The sequence below is a fragment of the Artemia franciscana genome, chromosome 2 (assembly GCF_032884065.1).
Source record: "Artemia franciscana chromosome 2, ASM3288406v1, whole genome shotgun sequence".
In the NCBI taxonomy this organism is placed as follows: Eukaryota; Metazoa; Arthropoda; class Branchiopoda; order Anostraca; family Artemiidae; genus Artemia; species Artemia franciscana.
The window spans coordinates 42,516,787-42,537,551 of record NC_088864.1 but is presented as its reverse complement, the minus strand read 5'-3'; the positions used below and the strand labels follow the sequence as shown (position 1 = coordinate 42,537,551).

General features: G+C 36.1%; 2 protein-coding genes across 2 annotated transcripts in view; one reads left to right on the top strand and one right to left on the bottom strand.

Moving 5' to 3' along the window:
* LOC136041966 (translocation protein SEC63 homolog) overlaps positions 1–20,765 on the bottom strand; it is an 80,927-nt gene that overhangs the window by 19,814 nt on the left and 40,348 nt on the right. The window lies entirely within an intron of this gene.
* Positions 6,315–12,995, top strand: LOC136041960 (uncharacterized). The gene is made up of 2 exons (XM_065726774.1): positions 6,315–6,426; positions 9,663–12,995. The coding sequence occupies exons 1-2, from the start codon at positions 6,409–6,411 to the stop codon at positions 12,873–12,875; spliced, it is 3,231 nt and encodes a 1,076-aa protein (XP_065582846.1). The 5' UTR covers positions 6,315–6,408; the 3' UTR covers positions 12,876–12,995.

Here is a 20,765-nt window from a genome sequence, read left to right as displayed (position 1 = left end):
TATTTTTAACTTACGAAGGAGTGATCGGAACTTCATGAAACTTCATATTTTGAAGGACCTCGTAACTCTGATATCTTATTTTAAATCTCAACCGGATCAAACGTAATTGGGGGGGGGGCAGTTGGGGGGACCGGAAATCTTAGAAAATACTTAAAGCGGTGAGATCAGGATGAAACTGGATGGGAAGAATAGAAACCTGTCTAAGATACGTGACTGACATAACTGGACCGGATCTGCTCTCTTTGGTGGAATTGGGAGGGGGGAGGTAATTTTGAAAATTGAGGTATTTGTAACTTACGAAAGGGTGACCAGATCTTAATGAAATTTGATATTTAGAAGGATCTTGTGCTATAAAGTTTAACTTTAGGTTCTGACCTTCTCACAAGTGCCAAATGAGCTCTTGGCTCTTGGCTCTTCCGACCTCGTCCAAATGAGCTCTTAGCTCTTCCGACCTCGTACCATATGAGCTCTCGGCTCTTCCGACCTCGTCACAAGTGCCATATGAGCTCTTAGCTCTTGTTAAATTTCCAGTTACTAAAATCAAATATTCTATCATAAACTTATTTTTTCCAGCCTAATCAGATCGATATTGCGTTATAAAGGTAAAAGGTTACAACCTTTTACCTTTATAGCCCCTGTAGGAATGGCTGCAAGCTATAAAAGGTTATAAAGATCATCTGCGTTCAACACATCACAACATTAGCAACAGTTCCAAATGTATGGGTGCAAATTCTCTTATATGTAGTGTGATAGCAAGGTAGAAATATGATGCATGCGAGTTTTAGTTGAGGGGGAATAGCCCCTCTAGTATGTATATCAACATGTATATGATTTCAAAATGAAAAGTAATTTAATATTAAAAAATAAACAAATATTCCCGAATGACAGCAAAGAACGTCATTGAAGCTACAAATGAGTAAACATTATATTAAATATGAAGGGACTGCCGCTCATAATGCCAAAGTACGATTTTTTTTCTCTCAATGCTTCAAGAATGACTGCACTTACAAGAGAATTCAAGTTAATAACATTAAATACATTAAATATTAGATATGAAAAAAAAATGAGGACAACCAAGTTTAAGGACCAAATCCAGGGAGTGGCTCTTGTCTTGCTAACGGATATTCTTCGTGCCTTCTTTTCGTTTTTTTTTTCTGCCGTCTCACAGGCATTTATTTGTAATGAACATTTCAATTTTCTGGTTTGTCAACTAGAGGTTTGAAACACATTTTCTTTTAACGCGTTTTAAGGTAATTATATTTTTCTTTAAGGTATACTTCGGTGTAACTTTGTAATTTCCCTTCGATAATTCGTCCTATATGTGCCCTATAGAATAACGCCATTAGATACAGGAGTGTTTGTGGAATTACTTCGTATATGAAAGGGGCTGCTTCCTCATCAACGCCCCGCTCTTTACGCTAAAGTTTGACTTTCTCTCAACTGTACTTTTTAAAACAGCAAAAAACTTTAGCGCAAAGAGCGGGGCGTTGATGAGGAAGCAGCCTCTTTCATATACGAAGTAATTTCTGTTCGTTTTAATCAAGTTTTAATGTCGCTCCTTACTTTCAGTTAAAAAAAACTTCGTTTTTTTTTTTTTTAATTTCTGAACGTTTTTGAATCAATACATGTTTTGATTTTGGCTCTCCACAGATGAATAATTAAAACAAAATTTGCATATTTATTTATTTAGGCTAAATGGCTTTCTCATAGTTTTGATCGAATGATTTCGAGAAAAAAGAGCGGAGGAGGAGGTCTAGTTGCTCTCCTATTTTTTGGTTACTTAAAGAGGCAACTAGAACTTACAAATTTTTTATGAATGTTTTTATTAGTAAAAGATATACGTAACTTACAAATTAGCTTACAGAACGAACTTTGGCATTCTCATGTTTTTATTACGTATATGAGGGGGTTCACCATCTCGTCAGTACCTCGCTCTTTACACTAAAGCTTAAATTTTGTCCCAATTCCTTAAGAATGACCCCTGAATCACAAAAGCCGTAGAATAAATAGTTGAAATTACTAAAAATACTTTAGCGTAAAGAGCGAGGTATTAGGAGGAGGTGAGTCCCTCATATGAGTAATAATTTCTGTTTGTTTCAAGTTTTAATGCTGCTCCTTGCTTCCAGTTGAAAAAACTTTTTCACATTTATTTTTTCATTGTTTTTTTTTTTTTAATAATGCTAGAAAATTCTGCGCTCCCTTCATGGAAATTTTCTTCCCCCATGACAAATTCCTCGATGGAAAGTTCCCCCAACATACCCTCCTCTTCTCAACCCCTCCCCCAACCAAAAAATCCCCCTTAAAACGTCTGTACACTTCCCAATAACCATTACTATATGTAAGCACTGGTCAAAGTTTGTAACTTGTAGCCCCTCCCACAGGGACTGTAGGGGAGTAAGTCGCCCCTAAAGCCATATTTATAAGGTTTTTCGACTACGCTGAATAAAATGGCTATCTCAGAATTTTGATCTGGTGACTTTCGGAAAATAAGTAGCGTGGGAGGGGGCCTAGGTGCCCTCCAATTTTTTTAGTCACTCAAAAAGGGCACTAGATTTTTGCATTTCCGTTAGAATGAGCCCTCTCGCAACGTTCTAGGACCACTGGGTCGATACGATCACCCCTGGGGAAAAAAAAACAAACAAACAAATAAACACGCATCCATGATCTGCCTTCTGGCAAAAAATACAAAATTCCACACTTGAAACTTTTATAATAGGGTTCTCTGATACGCTGAATCTGATGGTGTGATTTTCGTTAAGATTCTGTGACTTTTAGGGGGTGTTTCCCCCTATTTTCTAAAACAAGGCAAATTTTCTCAGGCTCGTAACTTTTAATTGGATAAGACTAAACTTGATGAAACTTATATATTTAAAATAAACATTAAATTGCGATTCTTTTGATGTAGCTATTGATATCAAAATTCCATTTTTTTTAGTTTTGGTTACTATTGAGCCGGGTCACTCCATACTACAGTTCGTTACTACGAACTGTTTGATAGAGACTCCTGTGTATTTGAGGTAGCCTATGTGTATATGGTGAAATCACTACAATGCCAAAACTGGTTTCCGTGATTAATATATAATGATTTTCATGTATAAGTATTCTATTAGAAGCCTTCCAGATTGTTTTACAGGTGCAATTCTCAGAGGGTTGAAGTTCATTATCACAACATTCGGAAGTTAGCAAGATTTAAATTTTACCCTGGCGTAGTGATTTATATCTGTAATAGTATATATTTTTATTTATTATGTAAATAAAAGTAAAAAAAAAGTCAAACTAAGTTTCCTCGTCTTAGTTCAAGTTGGAGCGCTTCTTAATTATTTATATAGGGCCTATCATCTAAACTTTGGAATAAGCTAAGTCCAAGCATAAAAGGATAAATCAGTTCGATCAATTTAATTTTGAATTAAATATGGAACTGCTGAATATTCATACTCTTGGAATAGATTTAAAGGGATTCATTTAGTAAAATTTAGTCTTCTTTTTTTATATGGGAAATTTCATATTGTTCCAGGTTATGAAGGTTTCGGTACATGGTTTCACCCCTGATTATTATTTTTATTGATTAAAAAAAATATGATTTATTCGCTTCTATTTACTAATAGTTTCACTTTTTAGTTATTACTATTCTGTCAACATGCCGCCACAAGCCTAGCTTTTGGTGTGTTGTTAATCTATTTCCTTGTATTTTAATTTATAATATACTTTTATTTTACTACTACCACTACTGCTATTATTAAGAGGCATTTGTTCGAACACGCAGTTTTCAACCTGTTTATGCATTCATTTTCCCAAATTGTAAGTAGTTTAGTAAGTGTGACACCTTATGTCATCTTGATCATCGTTTCTAGTTCTGCACACTTGTGTATCCATAATAATTATGGACACTAGCGTTTTATCACGGGAAATCATTGATGGGCTACTGGAATTTAACTTAACTGGTTGAACTAAACATGCACAATAGGATGTTCAACAAGTAGCCTAGGGTCTAAAAATAAGAATTATTAGTAAGAAAAAACGTATAATGCCAATAGTAAAAAAAGGAAATAAAACCACCTCAGTTAACTTATGGTCGAAGCAAAATTTGCTAAGCCTAATTAAACTTCGGCAAATAAAGCAGCTTTAGCATTCTGAAAGAAAACTAGACCTTGGGTCAACAAGGTTGCTGAAGTTTTACAGCAACGTACAGCAATGGGTCTCAGTTGCGCAGCAACATATGCACCTATATTTCACAGGGAATGATTTTCAGTTTTTCCTCTTATGTAACAACCCTGGGCGATTTCAAGTAGTTACGGATGTAAAATGATCATTTAGGGACACGAATACACACTTTAACCAAATCGAAAGCCAAACCTAAATGCTCAAAAATGCTGACTTTTCTATAGTAGTAAAAGTCCTGTAAACCAATGGTTTGGACTGGATACTCCTCACCTACCTGCCACTCCCTTATAAATTTAGTTGAGATCTGACGAGCCCATCTGATGGATCCAAATGATACGAATATGACCTTTTCCTCGCAGAGGTCGAACATCCAAAACCGCAAATGTAGCTGGTGACCAGTTTTAGCCAAACAAACTCCACCCACCCACCTAATATCAAAGGCAGGTGACAAGATAATCTGAAACCTTGCCACCCTAAAGCCCACAGAGTCAGATCCGTACCCTAAAAATATACAACTGTGCCTAGCGCTTGCTTCTTACCAAGTTTGGTAAGGGATCTGAAGTTTCGTTCTGGTTCCAATTAAAATGATTTTGGGCCTCCCTTCCCTCCTTGCAGGGATCGAAAGTACAATTAGAACACAAGTTCCAACCAAGTAAGGTTAGGGCCCGACGTCTCCTTCTGGAAAATGTCGACGATAAAAATTTTAGAGGTCCCCTTCCTCTCCTGCACAGAAGTTAAATCGGTCTTTGAGTCCGAATAGACAGAACTAGCTCATCAAATATTGCCTATCACTCAACTACTTCTGGTAGCCATTTTTATAAAAAACCCTCTCCACCTCTCCAAGCAGAATTTAAATTATGACTGGAGACTCAAGAGGCACAACCACGAGACTAGCTCTCACTTTCCATCAAGTTTGGTCGATACCCGACATCCCTTTCTTGCCGATAAGTTGATTAAAAGAAATTAAGATCCCCCCCCCTCTCCAGAAGTTGGATCAAGATTAGATGGAACAATTAGGATACAAGCGCTTACTTAACCCTAGGGAAAAGTTTAATTTCCGATAACACTTGTTGGAAGAAATCGTAGCAACAAGAATTTAGGGCTCCACTTTCTCCTCTCTCAAGAAAAATTGGGTGTAGGCCCGGAAAGGCGCAGCCTGACCACTCCCTCAGGGGGTTTCTACCAACTTTCTGTTGAGATCTGACAACCTTTTATGGTAAATCTCGAGGAGATATGAATTTAGAGACCCCTTCCCCATCCCCGCCCCCAAGAGGTCACATTGGACTCCAAAGTGGCAAAGGGGAATTCAGTACTCATTTTTCACAATTTCTTTCAATCTGACCCCTGTTCTGCTAGGATCACAATTTAAGAAATTTGGATATCCCTCCCCTTTCACCAAGCTCTTATTTTTCAGATTGGGTTGAAATCTGACAACTTCTGGTGCTTGCCATGGGGAAGGAAATCTTGGTAAATTCCCTCCCCTTACCGTCAATGATTTAGACCATGACCAAGCTCCAAGCTAAATATATACCTAATATTTTTTTTCAAAATTCAAAACTACCAAGAAGCCAAAAAAGCGGAACTCGGCATTTTGGGCGTCTTGAAATTTCAAGCGTTGAGCTCGAACCCCTTACCGTTATCGATCGAACCCTCGGATATGAAACATTATTTAAATGAAATTGGAACATATCACTTCATGTTTACTTAAGTTACAAAAGTATCACATTCAAACTAAAACCAGATCTAATGAAACTTATTACTATATTTTCAAAAGTTGTCCCCCTCCCGCTTCAAAGAAAAATGGACCACTGTTTATCCCCAGTAAAACATTTTTTACGAGTTTAGCAGAAGGGGGCAGGAGGGGAAGGGTCTGATTTACTTTTTCAAAGATACTGTCGTTCTTGTGATAATTTCGTGCAGTTTTCTTAGAATTCGCGTGTTTTACAAAACTATTCATCTTCCTTCCAGAAATACATTCCCACATACATACCTACTTGACCCATTATATTGCCGTCAAATTATGAACAAGCAAGAAACTATGCAATGAAGCCAGATAGTTGTAAATTGAAGCTGTTATTCATAAGATAAAATCACGTAATCTAGTGCAAGGACGTTCAAACTTTGATCAGAATATGAGTAAAAACAACCCTTTGAAATCACCCTTGAGGACAATTACCTCTTACAGTATATAAGCTTGCAGCAAACCATTCATCAATATCAGTCAAGTTTCGAATTCTTAAAAGTAACATGAGAAGATTTCTTGTGGTAAGTGGAATACTCTTTTAGCAGTACTATTGGAATACAAACATTATTTATGAAATATTGCATGAAAGCAAAATAAAAATATTGCTTGGAAGCCACAAATTTCATCTTGTAATGTAAACGACTTTTAGTGTATATAAGAATTCCCTGAAGTACTTAAAATACAATCAGAGTCGTAATCTATGTTGAGATAGTTGTATTGGTTTCCTCGAACAATTCGAAAAAGTTTAAATTCCACTAATTTAGATCCCAAACGGTACCAATGACTATGAGGCTACTTATGGCCCCAAAGGCGATAGGCTATCTTTGAATATGCCTGATTCAAAGCAGATCCTCAGCCTGAATTCTCAGTTCAATAAATCGAAACCCACAATTTAATTGGTAGTGACGATCTTCTTGTTTCCCTGAAGCATACAGAATTTGTCATCATGGTCTTTAGCCCTTAATTTAGATTCGCTTTTAATGTTCCATATAATAACCTATAATAGCCTTACCGAGAGGGGCAAGGTTCGTGGTTTCCACATTGTTTGGTTCTCCTTTAAACCAGTACTGCCAACACAGATAATAGAAATATATGCCAAAAAAGAGTGTAAAAAGAAATGATAATTTTGGACGCTAAAAATTGGCTACCTTGCGGCGTAGTAATATTTTACCCTCCAAAATAGTCTTAAGAGAAAGTTATTTTCGGAAAAATTAATTTTTAGCGGTAAGATTCATTATTCTCTGCTTATAAGTAGAGGACATTTTGGAGATCTATCCAAGGATTATTCTGAACCTAAATTAGTTTTCCTTATCTTCACACTACAGAAAGTCTTCAGGGTGTTTAAATTAATCTTAGACTTTCATGATGACATACTAAACGTATCTCGGCCGAGCAAGCAATGATAGGAATTAACTTTATTTACAGTTGATAATTAAGAATATCTAAGCAACTCGGTAGATTCCTAAAACCACATCTTTTTATTTTCTCCTTTTTTCGGTTATATGTTGTTTTTAATTATTATCTTCTATTTAAAATAGATAACTATATATATATATATATATATATATATATATATATATATATATATATATATATATATATATATATATATATATATATATATATATATATATATATATATATATTATATATTATATATATATATATTACTTGAGTAATATTCATTATTTGTAGTTTCTTTTAAAAAAACGCAGTTCATCCTCCCTTTTAAACGAAACACTACAATAAAACAATTCCAACTTTATTACATTCACAAAATTTACATTTATTGGATTTTTCAAATTGGTATACAGTTCAACTGTATGCCATCCCCTCTTCACCTAAACCCTGACAATAGCCCTAGTCTACATCCAAATCTTTGCAGATTCTGAAATTTTTTCAATTGGCATGAATTGGCATTATGAACAAACTGTTCATGAGAAATAAGTACACAAAATATTGCAAACGAACAAAACCAGTAAATTTTTGCACATACTATGGGACCATATTCAGGCATTACAGGGAAAGTGGAGGGGTATGATATGCTGGGATGCAGTTAAAATGGGAAACGACTCTTACTCAGTACAAAATTTTCTGTATGTAAAGAAGTAAAAAAAAAATATTATAGCGTTTTGTTCAGAACAGGGGGATGTACTATACTGTTAAAGAAATAAGTAAACAAAAAGAACGCGAAATAACAAAATCAGCAAATTTAGCATTTAGCAGAAGGCTATATCCAGGCATTAGGGTCGAGGGAAGGGGGGGGAGCTAATATAAAAATCAGTTGAAAACGAATATGATAGTTGGTAGTCTTAAGTGCAAGTTTCCCCTTCTAAACTAGCTACAACAACAGTTCGGTTCATGCCTTCTGAAACAAACACTGTAATGACAAAATTTGTAATTCATTCACATTCAGAAAATGTATATTTATCGTACTCTCCCTCCTAATGCCTGGATATAGCCCTAGGCTAGTTAGTTAAACCCCCTAAAAACCCAATAAATAAAATTTTCTAAGATATAGAGTCTAATCACAGACTTGGAAATAAGAGTGCTGAAAGTAGTTTAAATGTATTGCAAGTGGGGTAAGATTGTGCATAACTGAATTCGGCAAATATATAGAAATTACTCTATAAATATTTCAAACTGAATAATTATGAAGTCATTTGAAAGTTTTGAAGTTTTGAAGCATCAAGATACAGAATTAGTAATATCTAAACTTGGGGTTCTTAAACGAATTTTACAGGCTAGAACTGAGACTACAGAAGGTCACAAACATAGAGATCACAATAAGAAATAGCGGCCAGATTGTCGCTAGTTTTTACTATTTATTTCATTCTTCCACTTTTCAATGTGACTCCGAATTAACGGTAAAATCTGACCGCAAAATTTTGGAGAACTTGTTCTCTATTTATATTTTCTATCTACGATCAGAACAAATCAAGAGATTGTATTACATTTTTTAGAACAGATTTATGCACCGTCTCCGCAAGTGGGGCAATAGTATTCTGAAGGGTCTTTTCTGCTTTCCAGTGCCAAATTTAGTTCTCGATACAGTGACGAGTCTTCGCAATTCCCTAACGATTCTAAAGGATTTTAATTCATTAAAATGACCATTATGCCAAAGCAGCTATAATTCCTTATGCGCATAAGAAAATTTCGATAATAGCTATGGAACTAGAGCTAGCTATGGAACAGGGTATCTTTAGCAATTAGATAACCGATATTCTGTATTTTCATATTCTCTGGTTTTTTTTTTTCTGAACTTTATTGTCGACGAGTATATCTGGTTAAAACGGGGGGAATCTCTCTCAACAATCAGTCTCAAATCAAAACAAAGCACAAAAAATGATCTGCTCACTTTCCCTAGGACAAATTATCTGGACAATCAAAACAGGATGTACCTGATTCTGATTGATTCTTTCTTGCAACTCTACTTTTTAAAATAATAAAAAACTTTAGCGTAAAGAGCGGGGTGTCGAGGAGGAAAAGCCCCTTTCATATACGGAGTAATTTCTGTTCGTTTTAATTTTTAATGTCGCTCCTTACTTTCATTTCAAAAAACTTGTTCTTTTTTATTTAATTTGAACAAGAATCGATGGTGATAAATAAAAGCGAAATGCAACTGAAGAAGAAAATACCTTGTCATTAAATCGGGATAGAAATAAACTAACAAGAGGACATACAGAAGTTAATACAGCGCAAGTGTTTACTAATCCAATAGAATTTAGAAAGGTGCTTTTATTTTTATTTTTTTCAGGTGTTGTTTACCGGGTTAGCGTTGGCCCAGGAAGGCTATGACTTTTCATGGAGCGTCAACGATGGTATCAACAACGACATCAAATCACATCAGGAAAGCAGTGATGGTAATACGGTTCGTGGGGAGTATTCTGTGGTACATCCAGATGGCTGCACACAACTTGTGAGGTACGAAGCTGATGAAAATGGGTACCGTCCAGAAATAACTTACAAAGGAAACTGTGATCCAACCATCTATTTCCCAGAACAAGAACAATCTTTAGATCCAAAGGGAGGAGAATACATGATCACCTTTTCTGATGGCTGTACTCAAACTGTGAGGTACGTAGCAGATGAAAATGGTTACAAACCAGACATATCTTACAGCGGTAACTGTAATCCAGCTTTATATTTTCCCATTGTTCCTCTTCCACCAGCACCCCCAATGTCCGAAGGCCAAGTTAGTTCCAGTGGTACAACAGCATTTGCAGGATCAGTTACATCGACTTCCTCACTTTCACAGGGGTCGTTTTTACCAATCGGACCTTCATTTAACCAACAAAACCTACCAGTAGGCCCAACATTCAATCCCACTCTTCCTATTGGTCCCACTTTTAATCCCGTCCTACCTATCGGTCCCTCTTTCAATCCCAGACTACCTGTTGGGCCTACTTTCAATCCTACACTTCCCGTAGGACCAACGTTTAACCCAGAACTTCCAACAGGCCCGACATTTAACGGAGTACAAGCCAATCAAGCTACCTTATCTGCAATCTCTAATGTACAAAGCTCAGGTTCAGTCATGTCGGCTGGTGGAATGTCAAGCATGGGTACTGTAGGAAGTTCCGGGAGTGCCAATCAACTCGTAGGCCCAACCTTCAATCCCGAGCCACTCAGAGGACCAGTATTCAACCCTGTCGGACAGAGTGGTCCAACATTTAACCCTGAACTGCCAAATGCCCCACAATCAGCAGGTGCTATTCAGAGACCGATTTTTAACGGCGGAGTAAAAGGACCAACATTTGATGGTGCTATAAAAGGGCCAAATTTTGATGGTGCTCTTCCAACACCAGCTAATATTGGAGCAGGTGGAGTGAAAGGTCCAAATTTTAATGATGCTCTTCCAACACCAACTAACTTTGGCAATAGTTCCGTTCAAGCCCCTAATTTTAATCCTGTTCTACCACTAGGACCCACATTTAACCCTACACTCCCCGGTGGGCCAACATTTAATCCTTCCCTTCCTGTTGGACCAACATTTAACCCAACTCTTCCAGTTGGACCAACATTTAACCCAACTCTTCCTGTTGGACCAACATTTAACCCAACTCTTCCAGTTGGACCAACATTTAACCCAACTCTTCCAATTGGACCAATATTTAATCCTCAGCCACCCAACGGTCCACAATCAGCAGGTAGTGTTAAGGGACCAGACTTCAGTGGTGGAGTAAAAGGACCAAAGTTTGACGGGATAGTAAAAGGACCAAAGTTTGAAGGCACCCTCCCAATATCATCTAATATTGGTGCTGGAGGAGTCAAAGAACCGAACTTTAATGGTGCTGTTCCAAAACCAGCTAATTCAGGCGCTGGATCTGTCAAAACTCCTACTTTTAACTCTATTCAACAAGTTGGACCAACATTCAACCCTACTCTACCTGTTGAACCAACATTCAACCCAACTCTTCCAGTCGGACCAACATTTAATCCTAAAATGCCCAAAGGTCCACAGTCTTCGGATAACATTCAAGGACCGGATTTCAACGGTGGAGTAAAAGTGCCAATGTTTGATGGCTCAGTGAAACGTCCCAATTCTAACGAACCCATTCCAATTCCTAACACTTTTGGCACTGGTTTTATCAAAGGGCCACAGTTTAATAACGCTTTCCAAACTTCAGGTAATTTTGCAGCTGTTGCTCTTCAAGGTCAATCTAACAATGCACCTTTTAATGGTCAAAGCTTCAACCAAGATTCTTTTTCAAGACCAGCTTTCAGTCAAACCCTACAGCAAGGGCAAGAATTCAATGAAGTCAATACTGGATCGAAAACACCAAATAGTTTTAAAGAACCTGCATTCAATGGAGCAATGAAAGGACAAGCAGCATACGGCGCTGAAGCACTAGCACCTGCCGAATCCCCTTTCCCTAGTTCCTTCCATCCCACTAAGAAAACTTCGTCCGCGATGTTCCCTGCAGCGGGGGTAGGCAGTCTGCCTTTGGAAGTTCAAACAGGACATGTGGCAATGCCACAGAAACATACACAATCTGCTCAGAAAAACCAAATTATGACAGAACTCGGGACCATGGCTTCTCTTGAAAATAATAACGACCAATCATATTTATCTGGTTCCCCAGTTTCAAACTCAGAGAATTACTTTGAAACACCTAACCATGTTCAGACCAATCTCAAATCTCCTAAAGACTATGTCTTATCAAGCAAGCCCGAAAATGGTTATTATAATAATCCATACGCACAGGGACTTGAACCAAATAAACCAATGATGGTGAATCCAGAGAACAAGCCTTTGAAAAATGGATACATTGTTCCAGTAATATTCAAAGACATTCAACCAACAACTACAATGGCACCTAGACCACAATACGCAGAAGTGACCAAAGCACCATCTGTCCCAACGATGTCCCACTCAGAAGTTAGTAGCAACCAAGATAAAGAGCATGATGTATCAAAAAACACTGTCCCAATGGGGGTTTACGAGACCAAACCAAGTCAAACAAATAAGCCAAAATACACTGAAGCTTCTAGAGAAGAGCCAAGCATTCAAGACGCTCCAGCAAACGACGTAATGACAAAAATACAAGAAGCACCTAAATATGCTATTCCAAATGCACTGAAGCCTGTTGAACAGTATAATATTGACTACTCATACCAGCAGTTATCAGAGCCGGTAATCCCAGCTGTGAAACAACAAGCTCAACTAGATTACGTTACTCCTATAGTAGCCAAGACTGGTCAGTCTGAACAAGTGCCACCAAAGACGGAAGTTCGCCCAATGGCCCCTGCTAAGCTCATGCAGCAGGGCAATACCGGTTACTCACATCATTATTCATTAGAACCGGTAGCCTCAGTTATGAAACAACCAGCTCAACAAGGTTATGCTGGCCCAGTAGAGATAAAGACCAGTCAGGCTGAACAAGTTCCGCTGAAGACAGAAGTTCGTCCCATCGAGCCAGTTAAGTCTATGGTAGAACCAAGACCCTACCCACTTCCTTACTATTAATGTTACTGAAATCGAAAACAATTTGACTGTGTTCCTAAAAGTTGACATAATCTGTGTTTTACTTTTGTAAACAGGGGGGTTGTGGATTGTATATAATAAAATAATTATTTTGTTGTAAAAGGTGTTCACGTTCTGAGTTTCAAAGGGTTCTGAATCAACTTGTTCAGTTTTTTTGGTCAAATCCGACATATTATGACTTTTAAAAAAAGTCAGGCGGATTTTTATAATAGCCCATTATGGAACAAATCCATATTATATGTATTTGAATAAACGTGCGCTAAAGAGCGACAATTTGCTTCAGCTTCATATTGCTTAATGTTACTAAATATGTCTTTGAACGAACTTAGTATTCTGGAAAGCGACATTTTGCTTCAGCTTATATTTTCTTCTTGTTCTCTTCCTTTTTCTTTAACCTCCTTTCATGAGTTTCCCAATTGTTAGTTACGGTATGGCCCCCGAAAAATATAAGTTTTCAACATAAGAGAAGACAAAAGTAAAACAGTTCAAAACAGGGATGAAACCTTTTAATTGACAGTGAATAGATATAGAATTATTTAACTGGATATTTCGAACACATATACAGTTATCTGCTGATAACTGTATATCATCTGCTCATCTGCTGATGATGAACACTGTATATGCGTTCGAAATATCCAGTTAAATAATTTTATATCTCTTCACTGTCAATTAAAAGGTTTCATCCCTATTTTGAACTGTTTTACTTTCGTCAGGGAAAGGCAGTGTGGTCTTCGAAGTTATCTGAGAGAAGACAAGTTCCGCTTGAAACGCTGTTTTGGGGAACTTACTGTAAAACTGGCCAGGGAAGTAAAACATGGCATCTTTCAAGATGCAATTTAAATAGTTTGTGGGATAACTATAAATGTATCCATAAAATATCAGATTTTAAAAGACTGAAGATTTCGTTGTGCCGACACAACGAAACTGTAAGAAAATCTCAAGAAATAATTCGCTCGGATGTCTAAAGCGTATAGACGAGTCAGCTATTAAGAAAGAAGGTTAACTTCTATTAGTTGGGTTTAGCATAAAACTTTCAGAGATATACCTCATTTGGGACAATACAGTTACGTCACTATACTGAATAAATACAGCAAAGACAAGGTTTGATGTGAATGCATGCGAGCAGCGAACAAGTAAAGGTTTCAACAGTCGACAGAGGCATCAAACTTTCGAAATTTAAAGGAAAAATTGGTTTCTAATGTACCTTAGATTATATTGAAAAGAATAATTCCATTTATCCAATAGAGATTATTATACAGCCAATCTTCAAAACGGGTCTAAGATATCTTTTTATTTTATTTTTGTTGGGTTCGTCAAAGCTTCCATACCCAGTATTGCTTTTGGATTAGGATCAAGTTCGTTGTTATTTTTTGCAACTAAAAGTAGTTTATATTTGCAAAGAACTTTTAAACTGGAATAAGAAATGTCGCGTCAGGCAAAAAAAAGTAAAGCTTGAAAATCAAACTCATGTGAAATATAAGAAAGGGGATTTTTATGACCCACTGTTCCAAGTCCTGTTTTAAAACCACGATTTACGGTATTATTTACGCTAAAAATCAATCAAAAACAAAGACTGACATTAATCAAGTACGCTAATGTTAAAAAAAGAGTTTAAGAAACATTTGTATGCAATAGCTTTTTTTAAATATACAAAACATAAATAACCATTAATTGAAAAGAGCATAGCTTTTTAAGTAACAGGAGGGAACAATCAAAAATAGCAGATATGGTGCAGCGGGTCCAATTATAAAAAGGCAGAAAGTATACGCTGTGTGATGTCTGATCGCGCTAATTCTGGGTACCTCCCAGCAAATTGTAAGAAGACTTTTGACCGGCGTTGAAAATACCAAGATATATAGGAAAAACCACAACGATAGATGCAAAAAAAGTTTCTACAACCAGCTTGTTGAAGAGAAAACTGAATTTTGCGTTGAATAAGATAATTCACAATGATGAGAAAAATAGAAGTTCCAAGCTTAAAACACGAAGATCGAACCGTAATTTTGATCCCAATAACACCCGTTCCTTAGTGGCAAAACGCTCTTGATTTATAGATTACAGACAAGGGAAAAACTTCCTGACACAGACGGAATATTCTTTTAAGTCAACCATAGCTGCACAGTTAAAAACATTTCTTCAACTAGAGATATGTCATAAACATAATTTATTTCATACTACTATCACAGAACAAATATGTCATGGGGGCACACATAAGAGTGCACACAATAATAACACAATAATATGATATAAAAAAATCAACATTTTGATATCTTGACTTGAGAAAAAAAAAGTGAAACTTGATTACTGTTGAAAATACGAATTAAGCTCATAAGATATTGAACTGTAAAAATGGGAATAAGCGTGATAAGTTTTAATTACTTGTAATATTATAAGTAAACTTAGACAAGCGAGAAAAAAATATAGGCCGACAATTAGCCAATTCCCAACAAAAACAATCGAACTAAGTATTAAAAGTAAAAACATTCGCAAAAAAAAACTATAGTAGGCTAATAAACTCTTATAAAAAAAAGACTTGTGATATGGACTAACTACATTGAGTCTAACTAGTTTATTAAATAGAAAGAAAATTGTTTTTTTATCCCACTAAAAGTTAGGAGCAACATCAAAACTTAAAACGAACAGAAATTATTCCATATATAAGGGGAGCTGCCCCTCCTCAATCTGTTCACGCTAAAGTTTTTTAAGAAGTTTTAAAAGAGGTTCTGGATTTTAATTACACAGCTATTGTGTTTCAGGAATCATTTTTAAAGAATTTGGACAAAAGGTCGAACTTTAGCGTAGGGGTATTGAAGGGAGGGCAGATTCCCTCACATAAAGAAAAATTTATGTTCGTTTAAATTTTAATGTTGATCCTTGCTTTTAGCGGAAAAACTCGTTTAAAAACGATTAATTTCTGATCGTTTTTCAGATAACCCCTGGAAATCCAGCCCCTCCGTGTAAATTCCCCCCTCCCCACAAAAATGAGGGGAGTTCCATATAAAGTTCTTCACAGTAAAATTCGTCCACTAGGAAACTCCCCCTCCCTAAAAAAATTCCTCCATAAAAAGGTCTTAGTACGTAAAATTCTTCCGCCAGGAAATTCCCCAGAAAATGTCTTGCTTACGATTCCGCCTGAAAATACTCCTTAGCATACTTTCATTTACAGAAATACTTGTTTTTACTTTGTTTCTGATCCTTTTTAAGGTCATGGGGGAATCCTCCCTTTGTGGAAAATATTTTCCAGAAATCCCCCCCCCCCCCCTCCTTCAACGGAAAGTTTCAACCGCAAAAAATTTCCACAAGGAGAATTTCTCCAAGTGACAATTCCCCAACGGAGAATTTCTCTCTTGGAAAATCTCCTTCCCCTCCCCCCCACCACGTAAAAATTCAACAGAGAATTTCAACTCTACTGAAAATTTCCATGTAAAATGGGGTTGCCAACGAGAAAGACAAATAAAACGAAGTTCGTATAAGAATTCTGGCAAATTCCCCATGTAAAATTTCCCCCTGGAAATTTAATCTCCTGAAACTTCTATCCCAATGGTAAATTCTTCCCGTAGAAAATCTACCCCAGAAATCCTCCCTTGAAATCTTTTGGTATACTTCCCTATGACAAATACTGATATAAACAATGGGCAAATTTCATGACTCGCGGCCCTTTCTCCGGTGGTTCTGGGGGGTCATGTCATCTCCAAAGATTTAGTTATGGTACCTTTCAGCTATACTGAACAAAATGGCTATTTCAGAATACTGATCTGACTTTTGGGGGGAAAGGCGCAAGGGGGGGGCTAGCTGCCCTCCAATTTCAGGCGAAAATTACAAAATTTTCAATAAAAAATTACTATTTTCTTCAGGGAAAAATTACAAAATTCCATATTTTTGAAGATAGGAGCTTAGAACATCTACAGCAGGATTCTCTGATACGCCAAATCTGATGGTTTGCTTTTCAAATATTATGCATTTGGAATCAGCATAATAAGCCAATTCTTTAGATAGACATTGATATGAAAATTCCCGTCTTTTAGAGTTTTGCTCATTACTTACAGTTCGTTACCACGAACTGTTTGATAAGCTAGACTTTATTAACTTCATATTTTCTTGTGACAAAATAACGATATACCTACATCCTGAATTCGACAGAAACGTTCTCTTTCCACGAGTATGTCACAAAAAACCACTGTGCGAAGCGTTGTGGTTTTACCGGCTCATTCTTCAAGTTTAATAGAAGATAAGAACAATAATATTAAAAATTAAAGAATAATGATATCAATTAACGATAAAAATACTAACATAACAACCACTGAAATCTCGATTGTCAAAATATCAGTCTCAGTCGGTAAATGCAGCAATTTTAGCAACTTTATTTGTAAGTTAGGTTAAAAAGATGGATATAGGATTGACAAAAATAATTATTAGATCTACCGCCAGCTTGATAATATTCGGTAATTACAGTAGTTTATCCAGCTGATAACAACAGATAATTCCATGGAAACATTAGCATGCGGTAACAACTACTTGGCATGACAACTACAATTTTGGTAAAAGCTGTGATTAGGTACCAACTGACTGGGAAATAACCCACTAGTGTGATACCAGGAATCAATTCTACTATCGATTCTTAAGCTCAAAATAAATAATTTCTCAAGAGCACGGACCAGTCAAGCAAAAATAAAGTGCTTAGTATGCACAAGTACATTCAAGGAGTACTCTTAGCGTCAAAATATGAAACTTGAGCTAAAATGGATTTTAGCGATCATTCAAGTTGTGCTCAATCTGCTTGCTGGATCAATCCTAAGCTACATTAAATTGGTGGTTTGTTCCAGCCAAAAGAAAGAAAAGGTATACATTTAAATTGCTCAATACCCATCGAGATGTGGATGGACTATCCATCAACTCGGTCTCGCGACCTGACCTCAAATCTCAAGATTTTTCGATATCTTCTAATATTTTACATACGATATGAATTTTTTGTTGTCTCCCAACCAAAAAAAAATCGACCAAATAAACTCACGCTTAAGTAGTCTTCAGCCCTTTCTCGTAGTAAGGCGATACCATTTAGCAACAACAATATCTAAGAGGAAATAGCTCAGTAATCTCTAATCATAAACATGAGATTTATGAACAATTCCAGAGCCTTCCCCTCTTCGAAAAGTAAAAGTTGACTGCTATATTGCACGTGTGTTGTTTCTTTCTGAACCGTAACACAAAAAGACAGAAAGTCCACAAGTAAAAAGTGGACTATGTTATTGGAGTAAGAAGACGAGCGAGATGGCCGAGAAAAGAAAAGTAAAGTGAATGAATATTTTCAAAGGCGATTTCTTATTCTGCACAACTCGCTGGATGACTGAAAATGTTTTTATGTTAACAAAATCTATGGTTACCTCAGATTCAAAGACAGTTCTTCGGGAATTTTAACTAAATATAAAATTACTGGTGGAAATTAGGACCCTTTTTCACGGCTATTAACAGTTTGATACAGATTATTTAACCTCAATCATTTGTTATTCTTGTTAGTGAAAAATAATAAGAAATGATTTTCTTCTTCCTTCAAGAAATTATCGATAGTGAAATAAATAAAATGATTGAGTTGTATTGAGAGAGGAGGTAAACATGCAAAAAGGGGTTTTAGGAAGAGAATTGTCATCCTTACTGAAAGAGTAAATTTTACCACCAAGACACCATTCCCGAGCTAGACCTATGATGAGATGGCTTTTACCGATGCCAGGGATTACCAAAAATAAGTATATTTCCATACCGATCTATAAATTCTCATTGCACCAGATATTGTATCCTGGTTGATGATAATCCGGTAATATGTTTTAGCTCGAAGTAGCTAGGCAGCTTACCCCGAGAGCTTTGTCAGCCTTAGTAGTAAATAGCCTTGATTATACAATCCACAACAATTGCTTTTTTCAGGAACAAGCAAATCAAGGTCTATTAACGAAAATGGGTGATAGCTATGAAAGGCTTTCGAGAGTACCAAAGCTGTTACCAGAACAGAAAAATCCTGCCAAAACCACGTTGGACAAAAAGTCCTAGTTATATTTTTGTCCCCGGACTGAGATTTTCAGCAATACAATCAACATATATTGCGTGGTTTTTAGGCTCTCTCCAAAGAAAAATTTGCTGTCAAGTAGATGTTCTTAACTCTCTAGTCTGCCAATTGCTGCCGCGACGGAAAGAACTTTACAAAGAGAAAAATTTAATTGCCACAAGGTATTAAACACATTTAATATGCATTTACGTTTAATATACTGTAAGGAGGCTAAACGTTTAATTCTTATTGAATGAGTACAATTGAAAGAGTAAAATTCTTTTTATAATAAATAAAACTTAATAAGTAAAATTCGAATAGCGTAATATGTATTTACATTTCACTACTGTAGTAACTGGAAAATATAATATTTGTAATATAATTCGCTTTCAGTACAGCGCCAATGACGCAATAGGATTTAGATTTTTAAGTTGGGAGAGGAGGCAGTAGCTAAATTCTTGTTTGTAGTGGAACTAAATTTGTCATGAACGGTTTTGTGAAGAAATAAGATTAAACTAAATATTTGATATATAATGTTAACTGTTGAAAAGCCCATCACTTCAAAACGAGCAGAAATTATTCCGTATATGAAAAAATGTTGTCCCGTCCTCAACGCCTCACTCTTTATGCTAAAGTTTTTATTGTTTTACAAAGTAGAGTTGTGACAAAGAGTCAAACTTTAGTGCACAGAGGGAGGTGTTGAGAAGGGAACAGCGCCTTTCATACACGGAATAGTTTCTGTTCGTTTTGAGTTTTAGTGTCGTTCCTTACTTTCAGTTAAAAAACTTGTTTTTTTTTTCATTTGATTCAAAAAAGAAAAGCCTATTGCCTATAGCATACACATAGCATTTGTTATTAGAAAGTAAACAGACATTTTTCGGGAGGCAAAATTTTCTGGGGGGAATTTTCTGTGGTGGGATGTGGGGGAAGACCCCTCTTAAGTATTTCGCTCTTTACACTAAAGTATGACTTTATATCCCAATCCTTTAGAACAAAAAGTGAAACACAAGGTTAGTTAAATTAGAATAAGATTACTTTTTGAACATTCTTGATAACGCTAGCGTGAAGGGCGAGGTATTGTTTCCTGCCCTTATCGTAATAATTTCGGTTTGTTTCATTCTTAATTTTTGATCCTTAATTTCAGTTGAAATTAACTTGCTTTTTTTTTTGTTTAATCACGAAAAGGCACAGACGATTCTCAGGAGGAAACATTGAAATGTCACTGATTTTTAATAGCTTAAAATAGCCAGTAGTACATTTTCCTTTATCCTGAGGCTGAGTCCGGGTAATTCAAATTTAGATTTTTATGGTAAGCATTTATGTCATCAAAGCTTGTTTTTACATTATTCAATGTTTGGAAACAAACTGTGCAAAATACTCTTTAATTTCAGTTTTTGTTATTGAATTTGGGCAAAGCGAAGAGCTAGTTAATTGAGCAAAAAAAAAATGATCGGAGATACCAAAATCATTATATCAGTTTATTATGGTTAATTTTAAATACACAATGCATTTTTTTTAAAAATCTTGTATTTTCGAGGTATTTTGACAAGTCTGTGTTATCCGAACAGTTTGACTGCAAATTCACGGGAAGAAAATAAATTCCCACACTTGATACACTAGGTATTCAAAAGCATAAACGGATTCCCGTGTCATTTATACAGGAATAATGTTAAGGTGGAATTCCTGAAAACATCTATGTACGTCTGAAAAGACAGTGCACGAAGTGTTTTAGAAGTTCTGCAATTTTTACGTATTTTCTGCAAAACTCATTCGCTAGGAAAATGGTACTCACATGAACATAAGAGCTTTTATCTGACGTATTTTGGAAGTACAGATAA